At 43.4% G+C, this 18,616-nt stretch overlaps 1 protein-coding gene across 1 annotated transcript in view; it reads right to left on the bottom strand.

Annotated features, from left to right (window-relative positions):
- USP46 (ubiquitin specific peptidase 46) overlaps positions 1-18,616 on the bottom strand; it is a 54,481-nt gene that overhangs the window by 31,540 nt on the left and 4,325 nt on the right. The window contains exons 2-3 of the mRNA XM_072944131.1: positions 3,614-3,694; positions 897-1,110 (exon numbers count right to left, since the gene is read on the bottom strand). Of these exons, the coding sequence (XP_072800232.1) occupies positions 897-1,110; positions 3,614-3,694 (295 nt within the window). The remainder of the gene's footprint in view (positions 1-896; positions 1,111-3,613; positions 3,695-18,616) is intronic.

Here is an 18,616-nt window from a genome sequence, read left to right as displayed (position 1 = left end):
TTCCAGAAGCCTGCCGCTCTTCCCTACCATAAGGACAGACAATCGAGAGACGGATGCAGCTGCGAACCTTCATTATTAATCACAGTCACAAAGAGACTCAGGAGCGCTCTGCTTCCTTCCCAGATCATTTTTATTCTGACATGTATAAACTACAACAACTTTAAAAGAGAGCAATCAAATTAAATGAGACTTTATAAAACAAACAGCTGGTTAGCTGTGCCAGTCTGTTGTAACAGGGCTGCAACCCAGAATAAGCACAAGTTGCCGTGTCAAACATGTGTATGGTCATAAAAATTACCCAGGCAAAACTCCTGGAAGAACCCAGGCTCTACCACCCCTTCTCCCCAAAAAAGGAGATAGGAAAAAACAGAAGAAAATCAGTTGACAGTAGGTCATTTTTATCATATAAAAATATCAATCTGATATCCTTCAATTGTCTCTGGCAAATAAAAATCAGAGGTATTATTTCTAAATCAGCAGAGGCTCCGATTGGATAATACGCATTTACTTTAATCACTTATGACAAGTTGAGAAGATAGTACTGTTTTATTCAATTATTGCATCAACCTATTTTTATAATCAGTGTCCTGCCTTGGGCAATCTTTCCTCTTCCAATGACCCTCCCCGCAAAAAACTCCCAGTGTGGAGCAAATAAAAAGATCATTCCAAAATGCGATGATAAATCCAAAATTTTAAGTATATTTTTTTATCCACTTTTGTTTGATATACTGGGTGGGAAAGGAGAACTATCTTTTCTTTTAAAAAAAAATGGTATCCGAGTAGTTGGCCGTACTATTTTCCCATTAAAAAAAAAAAAAAGATTCATTCTGAGGACACAGAACTGTCGATTCTCCTAATTTCAGAGCCTGAAACAGCTCTGTCTCCACACTACTCACCATTTTCTTTTCTCAGCCTCGAAATGAACTTCTTTGGTGGGATCACGCCAACCTTCTTCTTCTGCGTGGCGATGCTGTGGAAAAGGTCTGCCAGGCAGGTCAGCAGGTTTTCCTTCTTTTTTTGCTGGGCTTTGTACGCCAGCACATTCTCCCGGAACGGCCGGCAGAAGTACAAGGCCTGGAGCACGGAGTTACAGTAGCATGTGTTTCCGAACTGCGGAAGGACAACAGGGATGGTTCGCAGCAGGGTCCGGGGCCGCTATGGACCCGGTCGGGAGAGGGAGAAGGCCACCCTCTGGGGACCCGCCCAGGTTCCCCCGTCTTTGTTAGAAGACCAGTAAGTCACTCTGACCACCAGTGCCCACCTGAGCACCACAGAAACGAATACAAGTACGCAAGCCTGGCAGCTCTCCAGCCCATAAACGTCTCTAAAATGATGTGAAGCACTCGACCTTGATTTCAAAAAATCTAATGAGACCTTCTGGTGCTTAAAAAAGAGGGAGACTCTGAAGAAGACAAAAAAACCCAGCGTAATATGGAGACCCAGAAAAGCAGCTGGCTACACACAAGATGTCACGTTGCTACACATCAGAACTCCTATGGCAGGAAAAATAAAAATCCCAATCAGGAAGAAACCCGGGGAACTAGGCACCACTTGCTCCGCTACAACAGCCTTAACTGAATGGGGACTTGTTTTGGTTTCTCTTTTTCAGGATCCTAGCACCCCTGCCACTGGCTTCAGACCGCATCCCCTCACCTTCTCCAGAGCAATCTTGTTTCTGCTAAGGTGGCAACTGTCCCACTACAGTACTACCCAGTTCCTGGTCTCCTGCAATCAGATGAGGGCCCACGCAGTAAGATTTTGCAACTCTCAAATGCCCTGGATATTCAAGATTATGATTAATGAGGGAAAAAGTCACCATCTCACTGGTTTTCAACCCACTATAAAACCAATCCCATGGGAGCACACGGAGCTGAGACATTCATTTTAGAATTTTTCATACACACTAAAATGAAAACAATCTAAGAAAATCACAAGATTAATAACACAGATGACGAAATGCTGTGTAAGATTAAAATAGAACATGAACATCTTCTCAAGACTGGTTGTCGGCTTGTGTGTCGTTTGCCCAAGAGCATGGCAGATGCACCGCCATGCTTAGTGTGACATTTCCACGTATGCTAAGACAGAACACTTCCTATTTTTATACATTTTAATCTACTCTGACACAATTATGTAATGAGACAAACCTCTTTTTAAGGAGAAGCTGGAACTTTCAAGAATTACCATTCGAAGTAAACATAAATGAAATTATTAATAAGTTTAGCCCTCACAACGCTTCCACAGACTAGGACATGGCCTTTATTCTTCTTCCCTCCACAGCCTTCACTGTCTTGTCCCTAGACGAGGCAGAATTCCCACAACCTGAAGAACTATCTTTGTAGAGCTTAAGCTTGAGGCCTTTGCACAATGACTAAAACAAATGGTATTAAAATTAGAAGTCAGTATTAGTCACTGATACAATGCTCTATATGCCAGTACGTTAGCCTTCCTCCTCCCATTCTTATCTCTTTTACTCTGTACCTCACCTCTACCCAGACACCCTTTAATGACATTTGGCCCTGGGCCAGGGGATAACTCCTGGGAAAGAAAAGGAGCTAACTTTTACTGAGTGTCCACAATGTGCCTCAGCCTCATGTCAGGATCTTCAACAGGCGCTCTCATGGCTCCTTCATTATAACCCAAGATGTAGACACCGTTATGATCTCCACTTCACAGAGGAGGAAATGAAGGCTCAGAGAGGTCAAGTGACTGCCCAAGGTCACATAGCTAGTGAACAGCAAAGGCAGAATTCAGACTCAGGTCTGTATTCCTTTGAAGCCAACGTCCACCCTATTATACCATAGGCAGCATTCACTCACAGAGAATATTTCCAGCTTCTCCAGTGGAAATTACAACCTATCACACCTGGGCTCTGACAGAGGATGCTCAAAGCAGTTGTTCCAGAAAACTAACTGCTTATGAGTTAACACTAGATGTCACTTAAATCCTCCACCCCAGGGAGAAAGGATCAGGTGAGGACGTTCGGGGGGTGTTGGGTAATACTGCCTTACTACTTGGTCATAATCAACTTGTCAAGGACACAGAGCCTGGGAAGTCTGGCCACATACAAGGGGACCATTGCTGAGCACAAGTAAAATGAGGCCAAGGGATTTCAAGGTAAACTGGTCCCAGTTTCCCACCTCCACCACAACTTAATCAAGCTTCAAATACCACCACCAAGTGCTGCTGTTGAACAGCTACTGGTGGTGAGCTGGTAACACTTTCAATCCTCTGGCTGAACTGATGCATACTGAAACAGAGACTTCCTAGGAGCCCATCCAGATTGTAAAGGGAGAATGTGTAAAAGCAAATATTGCTACAAAGGCTATTAATATCGCTCTGAAAGTTACACATGCAAAGGAAATCCTTTAAAAGTGGGGTTGGGGGAGGAGGAGAGAACCTGGCCTACTAATGCAATAATTAAATCCTTTTTTCTGGGGCAACTCATACCTTCAAGAACAGGTCTCAATCTCTCCCACCCCAATATTTGCCACTTCTTAGAACTAAGGAGCATGAACAATTATTTAAAACTTGCAAATGATGAAAATGGCAGTGCAGTTGCTCCAAGAGCTCTAAAACATTTGATTAAAATAGTACATTTTAAAATACTTACATTGACCAATCCGAAGTAGTGTTCATTGATTGGAAACTGCTCTGGACCAATGTCTTTTTCCAGAGCAGAGGCATTGGTGCCCTAAGAGAGAAAAACAACAAAAGTTCTGTTGTGTGTAAAATAGACAAGAAAGCAAAATGATACTTGAGAGAATCCACTATGGAGACCAGCATCCCCTCTGGTCGCCACAGGGTTTGGTGATGGTCCTGCTGAAAGAACAGGTGTCAGAAGTAGACCAGTAGATGAGGTAGTAAGGCCAGCCTATTTCTCTCCTCATCCAACTTCGTCACTCCCTCGAACTTGTCCTACCCAGCTTCAACTATCTTCTGTCAGGAAAGGAGGTTTGGGACAGGCAGATAAGCAGACTATTGCTCAGAACTTCCGAATAAAACATTCTAAGCTTTTATACTACTCAGTGGTGTACAGAATCATACCACCATTTTCAAGGTCAATGGCATCATTCTGATAGAGGTTTATCCATCGTGCACCCACTATGTGCCAGGCACCACTCTAGGCTCTGACAACAGAAGAGCAAAGACAGCCGGAAAGAAAAAGCAAGCACAGCGGACGGCAGGTTGGAAGGTGCTAAGTGCAGGGAAGAAAAACAAAGCAGAAAACGAGGGTGGGACTGCAGGGAGTAGGGAGTGGAGAGGAGGAGAGGAGGGAGGAGGTGTGGAGGGTAGACAGTTGGAGCTCAATTTAAATAGGGGGGTCAGGGAACTGTGAGATCTCCAAGAAATACTGTAAATAATGGAGAAACACAATTTAAAACCTAACAGTCCCCAAACAGATCAAGTTGGTAAGCCATATGAACCCCAGTTCAACTCTCCAACGTGATAAGAAGTTACTGGGTACTCCCACTGTGTGCCAGGAGCTGCACTGTTTATTCTCACAACAATACCATTAGGTAAGCACTATCATAAACCCCATTTAACAGACAGGAACTTAAGGCTTAGAATGGTTAAGAATCTGCCCAAGGGCCATGGGCAGCAAGTCAGTAAGTGGCAGAGCTAGAACCTGAACCCAGGAGTCAGACTTGGGAGCCCATGGTCTTAACCAGATGCGACGCAGAGCAATCCTATTGAACAAAAGCATTTACTGAGCCCTGCTGAGGGCAAAGCGGTCACTGGTGATCCACACAGATTGCCATTTTCCCCCAAGGCCTGGATGAGTCAGTCTGCTGGGACAAGGAAAAGTGACCAAAGTTCAGTCCAACCAGGTATGGGGGTGGGGAGGGCCAGGCCCACGTGGACTGGTGGCTCCACCATCCTTCTACAGCCTTCTCACGTTCCCAGGCAATAGCAGAAGACTCACTGTTCACAGAACCTCAAAGATTTGGGAGACAGGTGTTTTAAAAAGAAAGAGACTACTATGTTTTACTTAAAAAAAAAAAAAAAAGAATCTGCTGCTGCTACTTACTCTGGGCTCACAGAATTAGAATCTCCCATCAAAGAAAGAAATGGCCAAAAAGCAGGCTGAGAACTGGTCAAAATGGTCACGTGTCAAAAGCAAATATTAAATACAGAATAACTCAATTCTAAGCAAACAGAACCCCAGCAGAAATAGCACATTCCACCCTCTTATCATAATCTCTTTTGTTTCCACTTGTTTTCCAGGTCCATTACATTGTTTCACCAATCGAAATTCCTTTCCCCATCATCAGAAACTTTGAGTTCGGTGGTCATCTGTGTGCACGACAGTGTTCACTATCTTTTCTTGTGTGTGTGTGTGTGTGTGTGTAGTTTTTGTTGCCTTCAAAATAATGTGACTCCATATACAAGGCTGAATTTTTTAAAAATAATACTTATAAGAAAGCAGGATTTTATGGTATAGACAAAAATCACTAAAATTTTTCAACAAAGCTACACCTCAGTCATAAATCGATGTCAATAATGTGTATTAAATACATCCATAGCCACTTTTGAAGCAGCATGAGAATATATGGCTTCGAGCCCAGGAGGGATGTCAGATATAAAAGTATACATAGCACATGAGACAGATTTCATTAAATCTTTCTTTATGAGGTAGCCATGTATTCAATCCATGATTTTTGCTATGTGGGAATTCTAGGGTGGAGTCTGCTTTTTTCTACCTATCTTAATATTTTCCCACTAAAGAGGCAGTTGGCGGGGGCGGCTAGTTATGACTCATACCAAGTACGGTGACCCAGGGGCAGTGATGAAGAGGAACACCCTGGACAAGAGGCAGGGACCACGAAGGCAGTGCGGGAGCACCCACAGCACAGCTAGGGGAAAGAGAGTGAGCTCAGTGTCTTCGGTGAAACCTGGCTCTCCCCTGAGGTCCACACTTCCTGCCACCCTTCAGGTCAGGCGTGCTCATCTTCTTGCTCAGCGCACACCAGTTCTAGCAGGGTCAGGAGAGGAGGTCAGCCGGACTCTGATCCTCAGAGCAGCTTCCAGACCACTGCACCTTCACCTGCTGGTCAAAATACCTGCCTTCTGTGCCCTGTGCCTCCCAGCACTGTACAAACCCCTTCCTTTCTCCTCTTCTGGTCTGACCTGCAATTCACAGACGACCTAGCTCTCCACCCCATCTCCTGTCCTCACATTGGGTGGTTTCAGTATCCACGTGGCAGCATCTTCCCACATCCTGCTCGCTCAGTGATCCCATGTCCTCTTTTCCAGCTGCCTTTATCCCTCTCCACTTTTTTATATTCCACTCCACTCCAGCTACCCACTCCCAAAGACACAACCTGGACTCAGGCTCCTTTTATCTTGTTGCTCTGTCGTCCTTCAGAGTCTACCTTTGGAAGCAACGTGGCCACTCCAGCTCCCTCCCATCAAACACCCTCTGCCAGGGGGAAGCAGACAAGGTGGGGAGGGACCACTCCTCCCCTTTCAGGAATGCTCCTGGAAGCCGCACGCATCCCTTCCGCTCATGATCCCGATGGCCAGAATCCTACACACGGACACACTGAGCTGCCAGGCAAGCTCGGCAAACATACTCTTTACCTGAGCAGCTCCACGCAGCTAGCATCAGCCATGGAGAAAGGACATGGAAGGAACAATCAGCAGTCAATGCGTCAGATGCTCCTCCCTGGCAAGGTTTGTAACAGCAAAAAGTTAGAAATAACTGGTTAAATAATTATGGTAATAAACAGGATGGAATATCATGTAGCTACTTTTTAAAAAAAGTAAAGTGGCTCTACAAGTGTGGCTATGCAAATCTGCCCAAGATGCAGTGATAAGTGAAAACATGTTACAGCGTGACTCTGCGTGCAGGACGGTGCTGGAAACGTCCTCCCGTCAGTCAGCAGACACGGAGACTCTACATCTGAGGGACACCAAGTGAACAGAGCAGACTGGGCCTGCCTTCAATACCTACATTTTAATGGAAATTCCAGGAGGAATGCTTGAGCAGTTATTAGCACTTGTCACTGGTGTCTAGAGATGGGACTGGCAGATGACAAGGCCACCAGGGGGCTTTTTGTTTTCTCAACTGTTCAAATTTTCTACTATGAGCATATATTATTTTCGTCATTAAAAATTTAATAAAAAGTTCCCAAACTAACATCCTGCAGACCAGTTATCGAAGTAAACTGCAAGGTGCATCGCAAACCTGAGAGCCTGCACTTGTACCGCTGGCACCCAGCACTGCGGCACAAAAGGCAAGCGGGAGGCGCTGAAAACGACTGACCACACGTGGAACAAAACACTGAGCTATAGCGGCAAATCACAGGGTCTGGAGGGATGAGAAACAGAGTTCTCATTTCCATCAGTGAAAAAATTTGATAACCTTTGAAAAACAATGCACCACACTTTATTAAAAATAGAATCTGGGCTGGGACAAGTTCCAACAAGAAGACTAATGCTGGCTCTTCAAAGCACTTCTGAAAGCAACTGTGTGACTGCCGAGGGGTGCTACAAACACAAAACCAGCAATAGCAACACCTTGGAAAGGATGAATCACAAATGTATCAGGTGGGTATAGAAAGGCATTTCTCTTAAAGCAATTCTAAAGGCAATTTAAAAGGAAAACATGTTAGAATTTCTTCCTCTGGGGGAAGGGGGAAGGAGACAGATCCTTGCCCAGGAGGACATAATGAAAACAACAGGACTGCAAGGTCTATAAAAACTGACTAGAACACTGTCATAATATGCAGGAGCCTAAACCAAAAACAGAGACCAGGAAGGGGCGCTGGAGATCAGCTAGACCATTTCACAGATGTAAAAACCAAGGCCCAGAGACGTAAATGTATTTGTCACACCCAAGGCGACCCGTTCTGTTGCATCCTGAGGCAGGCAGGCAGGCAGGCTCTCTTTCCAGTTTGTATAAAGCAGAGAAAGGTCCAAAGTAACATGGAAGGATTTCTAAGTACATAGAGAATAATTCATTCATTATAAACCATGAATTAAAATATGACAGGGGAGGTGAATGTTGTTGCTAAAACCACATTTTTAGCTCTATGTTCAAAATAAGGCTATTTTACTTACTTTACAAGTATGATTTCAAAGTACAAAAGTACATAGAGGACTAATTCTCAAAAGGACTAGTATTCCCAGACTTCTGAGGACAAAGGGTCATTCCTTGAGCCTTACAGAGAAAGGGAAGCAAAAATGAAGTGATACAGCCCAAGATCTCAGGATGAGTCAGGAGCCTCTTGTCAGAATTCAAGGTTGGTTACGGAGGAATTACAGTCACTGACCCCCAGATGTAACTAGTGATAATAATTATAGATAACAGTCACTGCTCTAAGCACCTGATATATACTTTACTCATTTAAATTTTCATAATAACTCCATGAGGTAGGTGCTACTACTGACCCCATTTTAAAGATTAGAAAACTGAGGCACAGAGAGGGTGAATGCAGCCAATAAATACTGGAACTGGATTTGAACTTAACTGAGTCTGTCTCCAGAGCGTATGCTCCCAGCCATTACACAATACTGACTGTCAAGGTGGCGGGGTCCCCTCCGAACCCCAGAAGTGCAGGAACTGAAGAACTGAGGAAATAGAAGGGGTCACTGAGTTATACAGGTAAACCCCTACTTTTGAGCCACCCCTCAGAATATACTAGAATGAGGAACATACGTATCCTTTTTTGTAAAATCACCACAGAATACTGCAACCTGTTTAATGAAAATGTAACACTGAGGTTGGGAGTCAGGAGAAACTTCAGATGTAGTCAAGAAGTGGATTTTTTTTCCCCCAAAATGGTTTCAGGCTGTGAATCTTTAGCCAAATAGGAAAAGAAAATAATATTGTTTAAGACAGAAAGAAAACAACATCAAAAAGTAGAAACGAGTTCTGAGGAGTAAACCATTTTACTCCTAACAGTGGAATAATGTGCCCTCTTACTTCCCTAACTTCTAAATTTTGGGGTAGATACTGACATGTATATAAAACAAACAAACAAACAATGGACCAGAGAGAAAGAATTTACCGGAAGTATGCAGAACAAAATATGCTAATGCATTGATACAGTTCATCTCTCAGTGTGGGGATTACTTTGGAGGGGTGAGTGGGAAGAAGTGCTGTGAATTCCATCAGGGGAAGGACTGCCATTGTTTTCTTACCCAAAGAAAGCTGTAAAATTACCTGTGTGCCTCTACAGAGACAGAAATGCAGGCTGCAATTCTGAGCCTCTTGGTTCAGAAGGAGTGCATGCAGTTCTCTGAGCCCCCAGAGCCATCCCCTCTACCTCTCCACCTCCTCCTCAGCATTGGCTTTAATGGCAACGTCTTCAATGTCAAAGCTACCACCCCAGCCCCTGACCCTTCCCTCTCACAGAATCCTGTATCTCACTTCACATAACTTACCACAATTTGTAATAACATACTTTTGGGGGGGCTATTTAACATCTGTCTTCCCACTGGACCACAGGTTGGCAAATGTCAATCCATGGGTCAAATGTGGCCCATCAACTGCTGTTGTAAATAAAGTTTTATTGGAACACTGCCACGATCATTCATTTACTTATTGCTGCTACTTTCAAATACAATAGTAGAGTAGTTGTGACAGAGACACTGCAGCCCACAAAGCCTAAAATATTTACCATCAAGCCCTTTACCAACAAACGTGCCAACCCCTACACTAGACCATAAACTCTATGAGGACAGGGGTTACGTCTGATTGGGTTCCCAGGACCTTGCAGAACATCTGGCCTATAAAAGGCACTTACTAAATTTGCTGGTTAAATAAACTTGGTAAGCAGGGTAAGCAGTACATGCCACTCACTGTTCAGAGCACCTCACATCTCTGTGTTCACTGAACCTTGTCCACTAAGCAAGGCAGTTCCACTCATGCAGGAACGGAGGGACCTGCTCAAGCCCACTCAGCCAGCAAAGGCGGTGCCGGGACTCAACTCCCAGGCCACTCGGTTCCATAGTGTGAGCTCCTGACCACAGTTAGGAAAGATCATCTCTTCTTTCACATCTCTAGTAATTCCTTAGCTGCAGATGTAGGGACTGGGCAGAGGGTCACGTCTGTTTCTGAGCATGTCCTCTTGGGCTGTTGGCTGTCACACAGCACATAACCAGGTGTGCACAGTACCCAGAGGGGCTACAATGCCACCCATCCTGCTCAGAGAGCAGACAGGTCACGTGGTCCCACCAAGCAACACTGAGCGACATTCTCCCTCCAAATGTCACCCAGACTCACTCGCCCCATTTCACAGGTGGGGGAAATGAGGTGGTTAAATGACTTGCCAAGGTTAGTATGAGGCACAGGTCAGCTGTGAAGCCAGGATCTTAATCCCATCACACTACAAATACAACTCCTGTGCTCATGGTGCTCCTCTGCCTCCCGTTCCCCTCCCGGCTTCCATGAGGAGCCAGGCATCCACAGGAAGGTAGTTAAAGGGCAGTTTCACTCTGCACCATGACAGCATAACAGTTCCACACCTTCTACGATCCCGAGTAGGGAAAAATAGCTGGAAAAAAACCTCAACATGACGTCACTTAAAAACCATAACAGAAGCAAAGACGTCTGCTACTGAAGAAAGGCGACCTGGGGATACATCATGATCCCAAGTCCTCACAGAAGGGATGGTAAAGAGCAGCTAGAGACTCTGGCTTGTAAAACAACTCTCCACCTGTCTAGAGACAGCATAACAAAGTCCCCAGGCAAAGACAAAATTTCAACTCAAACATTGAACAAAGAAAACTGGGTCTGGGTCTGTCCTCCAGCTGAAAATGAAGGAGGACATGTTCACCCAGTCACTGAATTCAGTGAGCTTGAGGCAAGAACCCCATTCCCAACCCAATGTCTGCAAAGGCACCAAGATGCCTCCTTGACTATGAAGTCTCTTAAGCTCCTACTTTACCCAGAGGTATCCTTCCTATCACTTCCCCGGAAGGCAGCACTGGTGGCATGGGATCCTGGCAAAGCCCCAGGTCAAAGAAGCCAACTCTGCAAATTTAACTAATAGAGTACTTCCAAGTACCTTCTTCACAACTCTCTAGTTCAACTAGAGAACTCAAGGTCTTCATCAGCGAAAAATCAGAACACCAGGATCCCCACCTCACAGGGTGGAATCCCTACCCTTGCATCAGTATTGCACATCAGAGCTATGTTACTCTAATGTAACGAAAACATTCTGCAACATACTGATTAGGAAACATAAAATATAAAATTCCATGCTCTCTTCTTCCATCCCCAAACAGGGTGGCAATGGGAGAAAAGAGAGCGAGCAAGGGATCTTTACTGCAGTATGACACAAAGTGTTCACACTGCCATGAGCGAAGTCCAAAAACTGAAAACATGTATAATGAATGGACAGAGTAATTTTGTATCTGTCAAGTTTAGTCACAAAAACGGGGTTTGTGTCTTACGTATCTTTGGGATTTCTATTCCATTTTGCGATTAATTTTTCATTGCATTTTACAAAAGTATCAGTCTGTGACATATTGAAAATAAAAATAAAACTGGTCCTTCCCCACAGACTTTGAAAATAATTGCCAACAGCAAAGCAGTTAAATGAAACTGAGCTTGTTTTCTGAAATGTGTGAATAGCTGCTCGAGCTCACTCCTAATCTGAGAAATGCAAACTAAAAATAAACGAACACACCATTTTTTCCCTCTACTGGCAAAGATCAAAAGGTTTTTGGATAGCACCCCACTTTGGCAAGGCTGAGGGCAACAAGAGTCACACATATTGATAGTGGAAGGCAATGTGGCAAAAACCCATCTGTGTAATACACGCAAATCCACTTCTAGGAAGTCAGCTAATAGATATACTCCCACATATACCAAATGATGTATGGACAAAGTTGTTCCCTGCAGGCTTGTTTGTAAAAACCAAAGGCTGGAAAACTACCTTCATGCCCATCAGCAGGAGGCTAGTTAAGTGAATTCAATACTTGCAGGCAATTGACTACTCTGCAGCCATCAAAAAAAAAAAAAAAAAAAAATAGAGGATGCCCTTTACATACTAGCATGGATTCACTTCCAAGATACAAAAAGCAAAGGGCAGATCAGGAATGATCAGCATATGCTACGAGCACGATTTGTGTTTTAAAAAACTCGGAGAGAAATATTAACATATTTGTTTGTATATACATAAGATACCTCTGAATGGAAGCTGAAGAAACTGTAAATACTGATGGATGCCAGAGACAAGAACTGGGTATGTTTGCAACACATGTCTTTTTGTACAATCTAAAAGTTCTACCAGATGAACTCACAGGACTTCTTCAAAAACTTTAAAAATCTTTTTAAAAGAAAGAAACTGAGTGTAGCTACTCATATGTTTCTGTCAGGAACACCTAACTGTGTACACCATGTAACACAAAAGGGTTTGTTGTATGCTTATCAGATGACTGAAAATCTTTCACTACATGAAGTGCCCTCATTACTAGGAAAGGAAAAACACTGTATCCTGACTGATGATTACAAAGGCTTTGCCACACACCATCAGCCCTGTGTCTTCCAGCAAGATCTCAGTCGGAAATCACAGCTTCTTCCTCCTTTTGTCTGCTCCACATGCTTCCCCTCCCTAGTCTTGCCTCTGATTGGAAACTGCATTGAGTTCACAACATACTAGCTCATCTCCTTCTCAGCACCGCTCACCAGAAGTCACAGTTCTTAACACCTTACAGACCCAAAAAGACCTAACTCACCTGCCCAATGTCACGAAAGCTACAAAGCGGCAGGGTCAGGACTGGAAGCTGGGACCTGGGATCTGGGGTTCAGGGCTCTTTCTGCTACAGCCTTTGGACTCCTTTGCTAGTGGGAAAGAAGGGGGCACTAGAAGAAAACAGCAATTAAATAGCCAGGCACTGGGCTAAGCACTAGACAAAAATGACTCCACTAATGTCCCACAACACCCTAGGGAGGGAAGTTCTCTCCTCACCCACGCGCTATGGATGAGAAGCAGTCTCTGAGAGTCTGGATGACGGCGTGCTCTCACACCCACCCAACAGCGCTGTGGAAACTCCAACCAAATCCCATCCACGTGCTCACCTGCCTCCAGAGGAAGCTCGCCAGCCTGCAATCTGCCAACCAGGTAAACCATAAAGAACCTCTTATCTGAGCCAACATCTCCCACACTATGGACCAGGAATCCCCGAGGGAAGGGAGATAATCTCAGGTGGCATGAGTATGAACATTTTTAACTTTGGCAATTATGCTTTTGATATGTATTAGAAAAGCATATAACTAGCTCATCAAACCCATTCCTTCACAGATGTCTCCGCACAGAACGAGGCCAAATTAAAAGAAGCTGAACAGATTTAAGGACAACTACTAAATAAATAAGTTTGGGTGGTTCTGAGATACAGTGAAAACCATGGAGGACAACAGGCTGACATTTGAGAATCACTGGGCTAAGCAAGCAGATCCAGTCCGTGGTGTTCCTCTAGAGGGAGAGAAACTTGGGGACACCTCAGCATCCAAGGCACATTAGTTCTGAATGTCGCTTTATGTGTATTCATTTTTCATCTGCCCTCCCCTCTCCATACCACACGGCCTCTGCAGGACAAAGTCAGCAGAGCATCCTGAAACCCTGTACTTAAAGGGCAGTGTCCTGTGGCAGCTTAACCGGAATAGCACTAATTCCACCTACAGTAGATCAACTGGTACCGAATAATTATTTTGAGCACTGCCTCCTACTCTGCCTCTCTCTGAGTTTCTGACTTGGAGAGCTGACTGGGAGAAAGCTGTGAACCTCTCTCTAGCCCTGCATACCCCAGAGACAGTGAGCAGCACTCCCCCCGCCCCAATCTCCCAGCATCTGCAGTCAGAATGACACCATCTGGTGAATTTCGCCTCTGCTCTTGCCCAGCCTCCTTCCCCAGTCCTACTCCTTCCCAAACGCCCACTAAATGTAGACAGCAGGTCAAAATGAAAGAATTCCTACCAACCCAATGGCTCTGTGCTTTGAGTAAACCAAAGGAAAATGTTCAACACTAAAAGATAATTTTGAAAATATGCAAGAGGGCATCACAGCTCACAAAATGCTTCAGTAGGCACGGCAGCCTTTGATTCTCCTGAAAACACGAGGAGGAGGGTATTTCATCATGTCTTTTTGTGTTGTAAAAAGATGGGGAAACAGGTTCTGAGATTTAGCAAGCAGGATTTCAAACCCCAAACTCCTCCACTTTAGATCTGTAAGTAAGAAAAAAATTGTTTTCTTTTTCTTCTTAGGGCCTTGATACTCTAACTGTGCACCCCAAACCAGGAGCATCTGGCCACCGGAGAGCTTGCTAGAAATGCAAAAGCTCAGCCCCACTCCTGACCTCCTAAATCAGAATCTGCATTTTAACAAGATCCCCAGGTAATTCCTGCGGACAGCAACATTTGAGGAGCACTGCTTTGCTGCAAAGGCAATCCCCCCGCTCTACCACACTACAGCTCTCCTTTCATGTACCCAGTCATTACATACTGTGCGCCTACCACACGTGTGCTAGGTGCTGTGCTGAATGCTGGGAAATCAACAGTGGGTAAGAGAACATAGCTCCTGTCCTCGTGGAGTCTAACACAGAGGTTTTTCAACCCTGGATGCTCATCAGAATCAACTATGGCTCTAAAAAAGGTGGGGGGGGGAGCCTAAAACCCACCTCAACCTACCTACACCTCCACACAGTCAGAAACAGCTTCAAGTCCTAGAAGCTGTGACTCAGAAGAGCTCCAACTCATGCAGCTACCTTGGAGAGCAATTCGACAATATCTAGGGAAGCTGCAGTGGGCATATCCCAGGGCAGCGTTTCCCCTTCCAGGACGATAATCCTGGAGAAATGGAGGCACGTGGGCAAGGAAGACAGGAATGCTCACTGCAGCACTGTTTCCAGACAGAATATTTTGGAAACTATCCAATTGTTCTCAAATAAGGACAAGGATAAGTAAACCGTGGTTCAGTCAAAGAACACTGTTAAGGAGTCATTAGAATGAATAAATAAATAGATGGATACGTGTCAACATATTCTCGAGGGTAACTGTTGAGTGGAAAAGATAGTTGCAAAAAGCCACATATTTTTACACACACACACACACACACTGATAGACTGCTATGGATTCATAAATATGAAGTACACAGACATGCCTGGTAAACACATACCATCTTCAGGAAAATAGATAGTTCTAGGAGGAGAGGAGAGGGGCAGGGGTGGTTAAGGGTTTTTTTTTTAAGATAGTATCTCTAAAAAGAGATCTTAGCCAAGGACGATTAAATTATGTCTGTTAAATCCGAAAGGCTGGCATTTGGGGATATAAGATACATTAAATTACATTCTTTTTTTTCCATACTTTTTTGGGTGTTAATAATGTTCCGTGATTTAATTTTTTTTTAATTTCTTTCAAAAGCTTCAAGGAGAATGTGATTTACAGCCAGGGTTGGAAACCCCTGTTCTAGGAGCATAAAGTAATAAAACTCTAGCAATTTAATATCAGGAAATACATCTACAAAACAGCAATGATCTATAGCTCTTGCAGTTAAATTACTACCTTAAATAGTCTTACATAGAATTTTAAAAACTTTCACGTGGCAGATAATTTCTATAAGGTACATATATATATATTTTTAGGAGACTGAGGTTATTACCAAAGGAAAGCAATATTTCTCAAAGTGGGACCCTCACCTGCAGCAGAAAGAAGGCGTGAGAAGGGAAGGGAGTACTTGTTACAATGCAGATTCCACGTTCCCAGCCTTAGACTGAATCAAAATCCCTGGGGGCAGAAACCCAGGGTCTGAATTTTTAATAAAATAATGCACCTGAGGGCACAATTCTTTGGTACACTAAAGAAATGACTCATGTATAACATATTTTAAGTTGTTGTTAATCATATTTTTAAAACCATACATGTCTATGTTCAAGAAGGTGACATTCGTCATACTCTGAAAATTAAAATAAAGCACAAGGCATGTTTTCTAAATATTTGAGGTCGTAATTCCACAAGTACATTCAAGTAGATCCTGATAAAAGCTGACTTCCCGCATAGTGTATCTAACCCAGAGACGAAGAAATGTATTTTAGGAAGAATGTAACTTCGCATTGCCTTTCTTAAAAGAACTTCAAAAAGCAACTGGGTAAACAGGAAAACTCCACCGGTCCAGCCCTGCTACTGTCCTCACCGGAAGGGGCCCCAGACACGATACTCACCACAGCCAAATTCAATTAAACAAAGCAGGAGTGATGTCACTTGAGCTGAGACCTGGCTAGCACAGCAACAGATCCCAAATTTCCTCTCAATACTCAAGCTATCATCTAGACTCCAGTCTATAATCCTTTTGCTGCAAGTTTTCCCTCATCTTATTATCACATCCTCAGCCTCCACCTTCAGTTCCATCCTTATCTTTCTTGAGTTTCTCTCTGGTCTCCCTGATGCTCCCCTTCATCTGTTTCCCTGTGCAGACAAAACCAACACTGCAATCCAGACTTGCAAGCCTTAGAAAACCGCTCCGGAGCCCCTGGATTAAAAACAACCTAGCACAATGAACACATGAAAAGATGTTCAGCCTCACTAGTAAACAAGAAATGGCACATTTTACACCACAAAGATCCCATCTCATGCTCATCAGACTGGCAAAGTATCAAGTCTAACAGTACTGAGTGTCTGTAAGCATGTGGAGTAACTGGAACTCCCAAAGGCTGCTGGCTGGAAGGCAAATGGGCACAGCTGCTTTGGAGAGCAATCCAGCAACATGTTAGAGTCAAAGATGCCCACTTCGTTTGACCCAGCAATCTCCCCTCTTGGTATGGACCACAGAGAAAAACTAAACATATGCACAGGGAGACAAGTTCAAAACTGTCCTGACACACATGCAACACCATAAACCCAACGATAAAATGAATAGATAAACTGTAGCACAGTCATGTGATGGAATATTACACAACAGCTAAAATAACTTAGAATTACATGTGTTTACATGGATAAATCTCAAAGTCATAATTTAAACAAAAGCAAACTGAAAAGCAGTGTTCAGTATTACAAGAGCATGTTTAAAACAAGAGGAAGCAATACTATATCTGGTTTATGAATACATACGTATCTAGTAAAAGTATAAAAACATGTGAAAAACACCAAATTCAGAATAGCGGTCACTGTCTGGAGGGAAGGGGGATGAAATGGCGAAGGGCTTGCTTGTATTTGTAATATTATATTCCTTCACGGGATGATAGATCCTGGGTGTTCATTCTATCAGTCTCCTTATTTTTCTGTATGCCTGACATTGATCATCACCTAGAAAAAGCCCGAAGTCTGAGCTACTTTAAAGAATTTGAGGGTTCTGAAAAAGGAATCAGAACTTGATGGACAGGTGGAAGGTTGGACCTCTGAGTTGAGAGCTTAGAGAACCAACAGGTCTCCCGCACACTCTTAGACCTCTCCACAGCAAATCGTTATTCTCAGAATTGTGGTAAAATTCCAGGTAGCAGACTTGTGCAAAAACTCTAAGTCAGAATCCCTGAACAGAAACATTCCAAAAAGCCTTTAGTGCCAGGGTTGGTTGCTGATATAGAACTTATCTGCCTTAAGAAAAGTTTATCCTTGTTCATTTTGGGGTGGCTGTTCTCTTTAAAGATCAGCAAGGCCTTTCAAACCCTTAGCCTAGCATTTAGTTTCACCACAACTGAAGGTTTACTATAAGAAGTTGCATTAAAAATATTTAGGCCAGAAAAGTTAACTAGACTAAAAGACACCACCTTTTATAACTCTTCCAGTCAATCTGCTTTGGGCTGGCTCCGGGGGAGGCTAGAGATAAAACCACCAAGAGACAGATACCCTCCTGATGCTACCACAGAATTAAACACCATCATAAAACCTCAACTCATTCGAACGAACTGGACAGCCCAGGGTAGAAGGGCAGAAAAGACATGGAAACTAGAGAATTTTCTCTTAATTGCTAAAGAAAATCAAAACTGAAAATTACTTTCAATTACAACCCAAACAGACCAAAATTCCACATTAGTGAAAAATAAATAAATAGGTTTTACTGTTTGGGTGAACTGGAACACATTAAGTTGACATCCAGAAAATGGTATCACAATCTTTAATTCTAACTAAATATTGGCATTCAGCTTTGTTTTCCCCTACGATTCCAAAATAAAACAGAGAAGACTCTGTAGACCTAATTGTCAGGTCCTGACCCAACACAAACTCCTCCATATTAGATCTGAGAGGCCAGAAGAACAGAATTTTCTTTAAATATTAACCCACCCCACTTCAGGCTGCAATTTCTAAATCTGACAACTATCAGAGTAGAAGCTCACACATGACTTTAACCACTCTGAGCTGATACATTAGACTTAGCTTACAGTCTCCAATTACCTTTTTTTTTTTTTTAATGGAGGTACAGGGGATAGAAGCCAGGATCTAGTGCATGCTAAGCATGCGCTCTACTGGACCCTCAGCTATTACCACCCCCCTCAATTATCTCTGACAATGGGAAGCAGGAGTAACAGTAATGAGGAAGAGACAAGTTATCTCTTCCCCCAAATTTTGGGATTTACATATTTTTAAATAATTAAAAATTTTTTTTCCAACTAGTCTCAAAATACTTTCCTCAAATAAGTAATTGACTTACCAATATAAAATGACCACTATAAA

The sequence above is a fragment of the Vicugna pacos genome, chromosome 2 (assembly GCF_048564905.1).
Source record: "Vicugna pacos chromosome 2, VicPac4, whole genome shotgun sequence".
Classification (NCBI taxonomy): Eukaryota; Metazoa; Chordata; class Mammalia; order Artiodactyla; family Camelidae; genus Vicugna; species Vicugna pacos.
The sequence above is the reverse complement of the archived record's forward strand: the minus strand, read 5'-3'. Positions and strand labels throughout refer to the sequence as shown.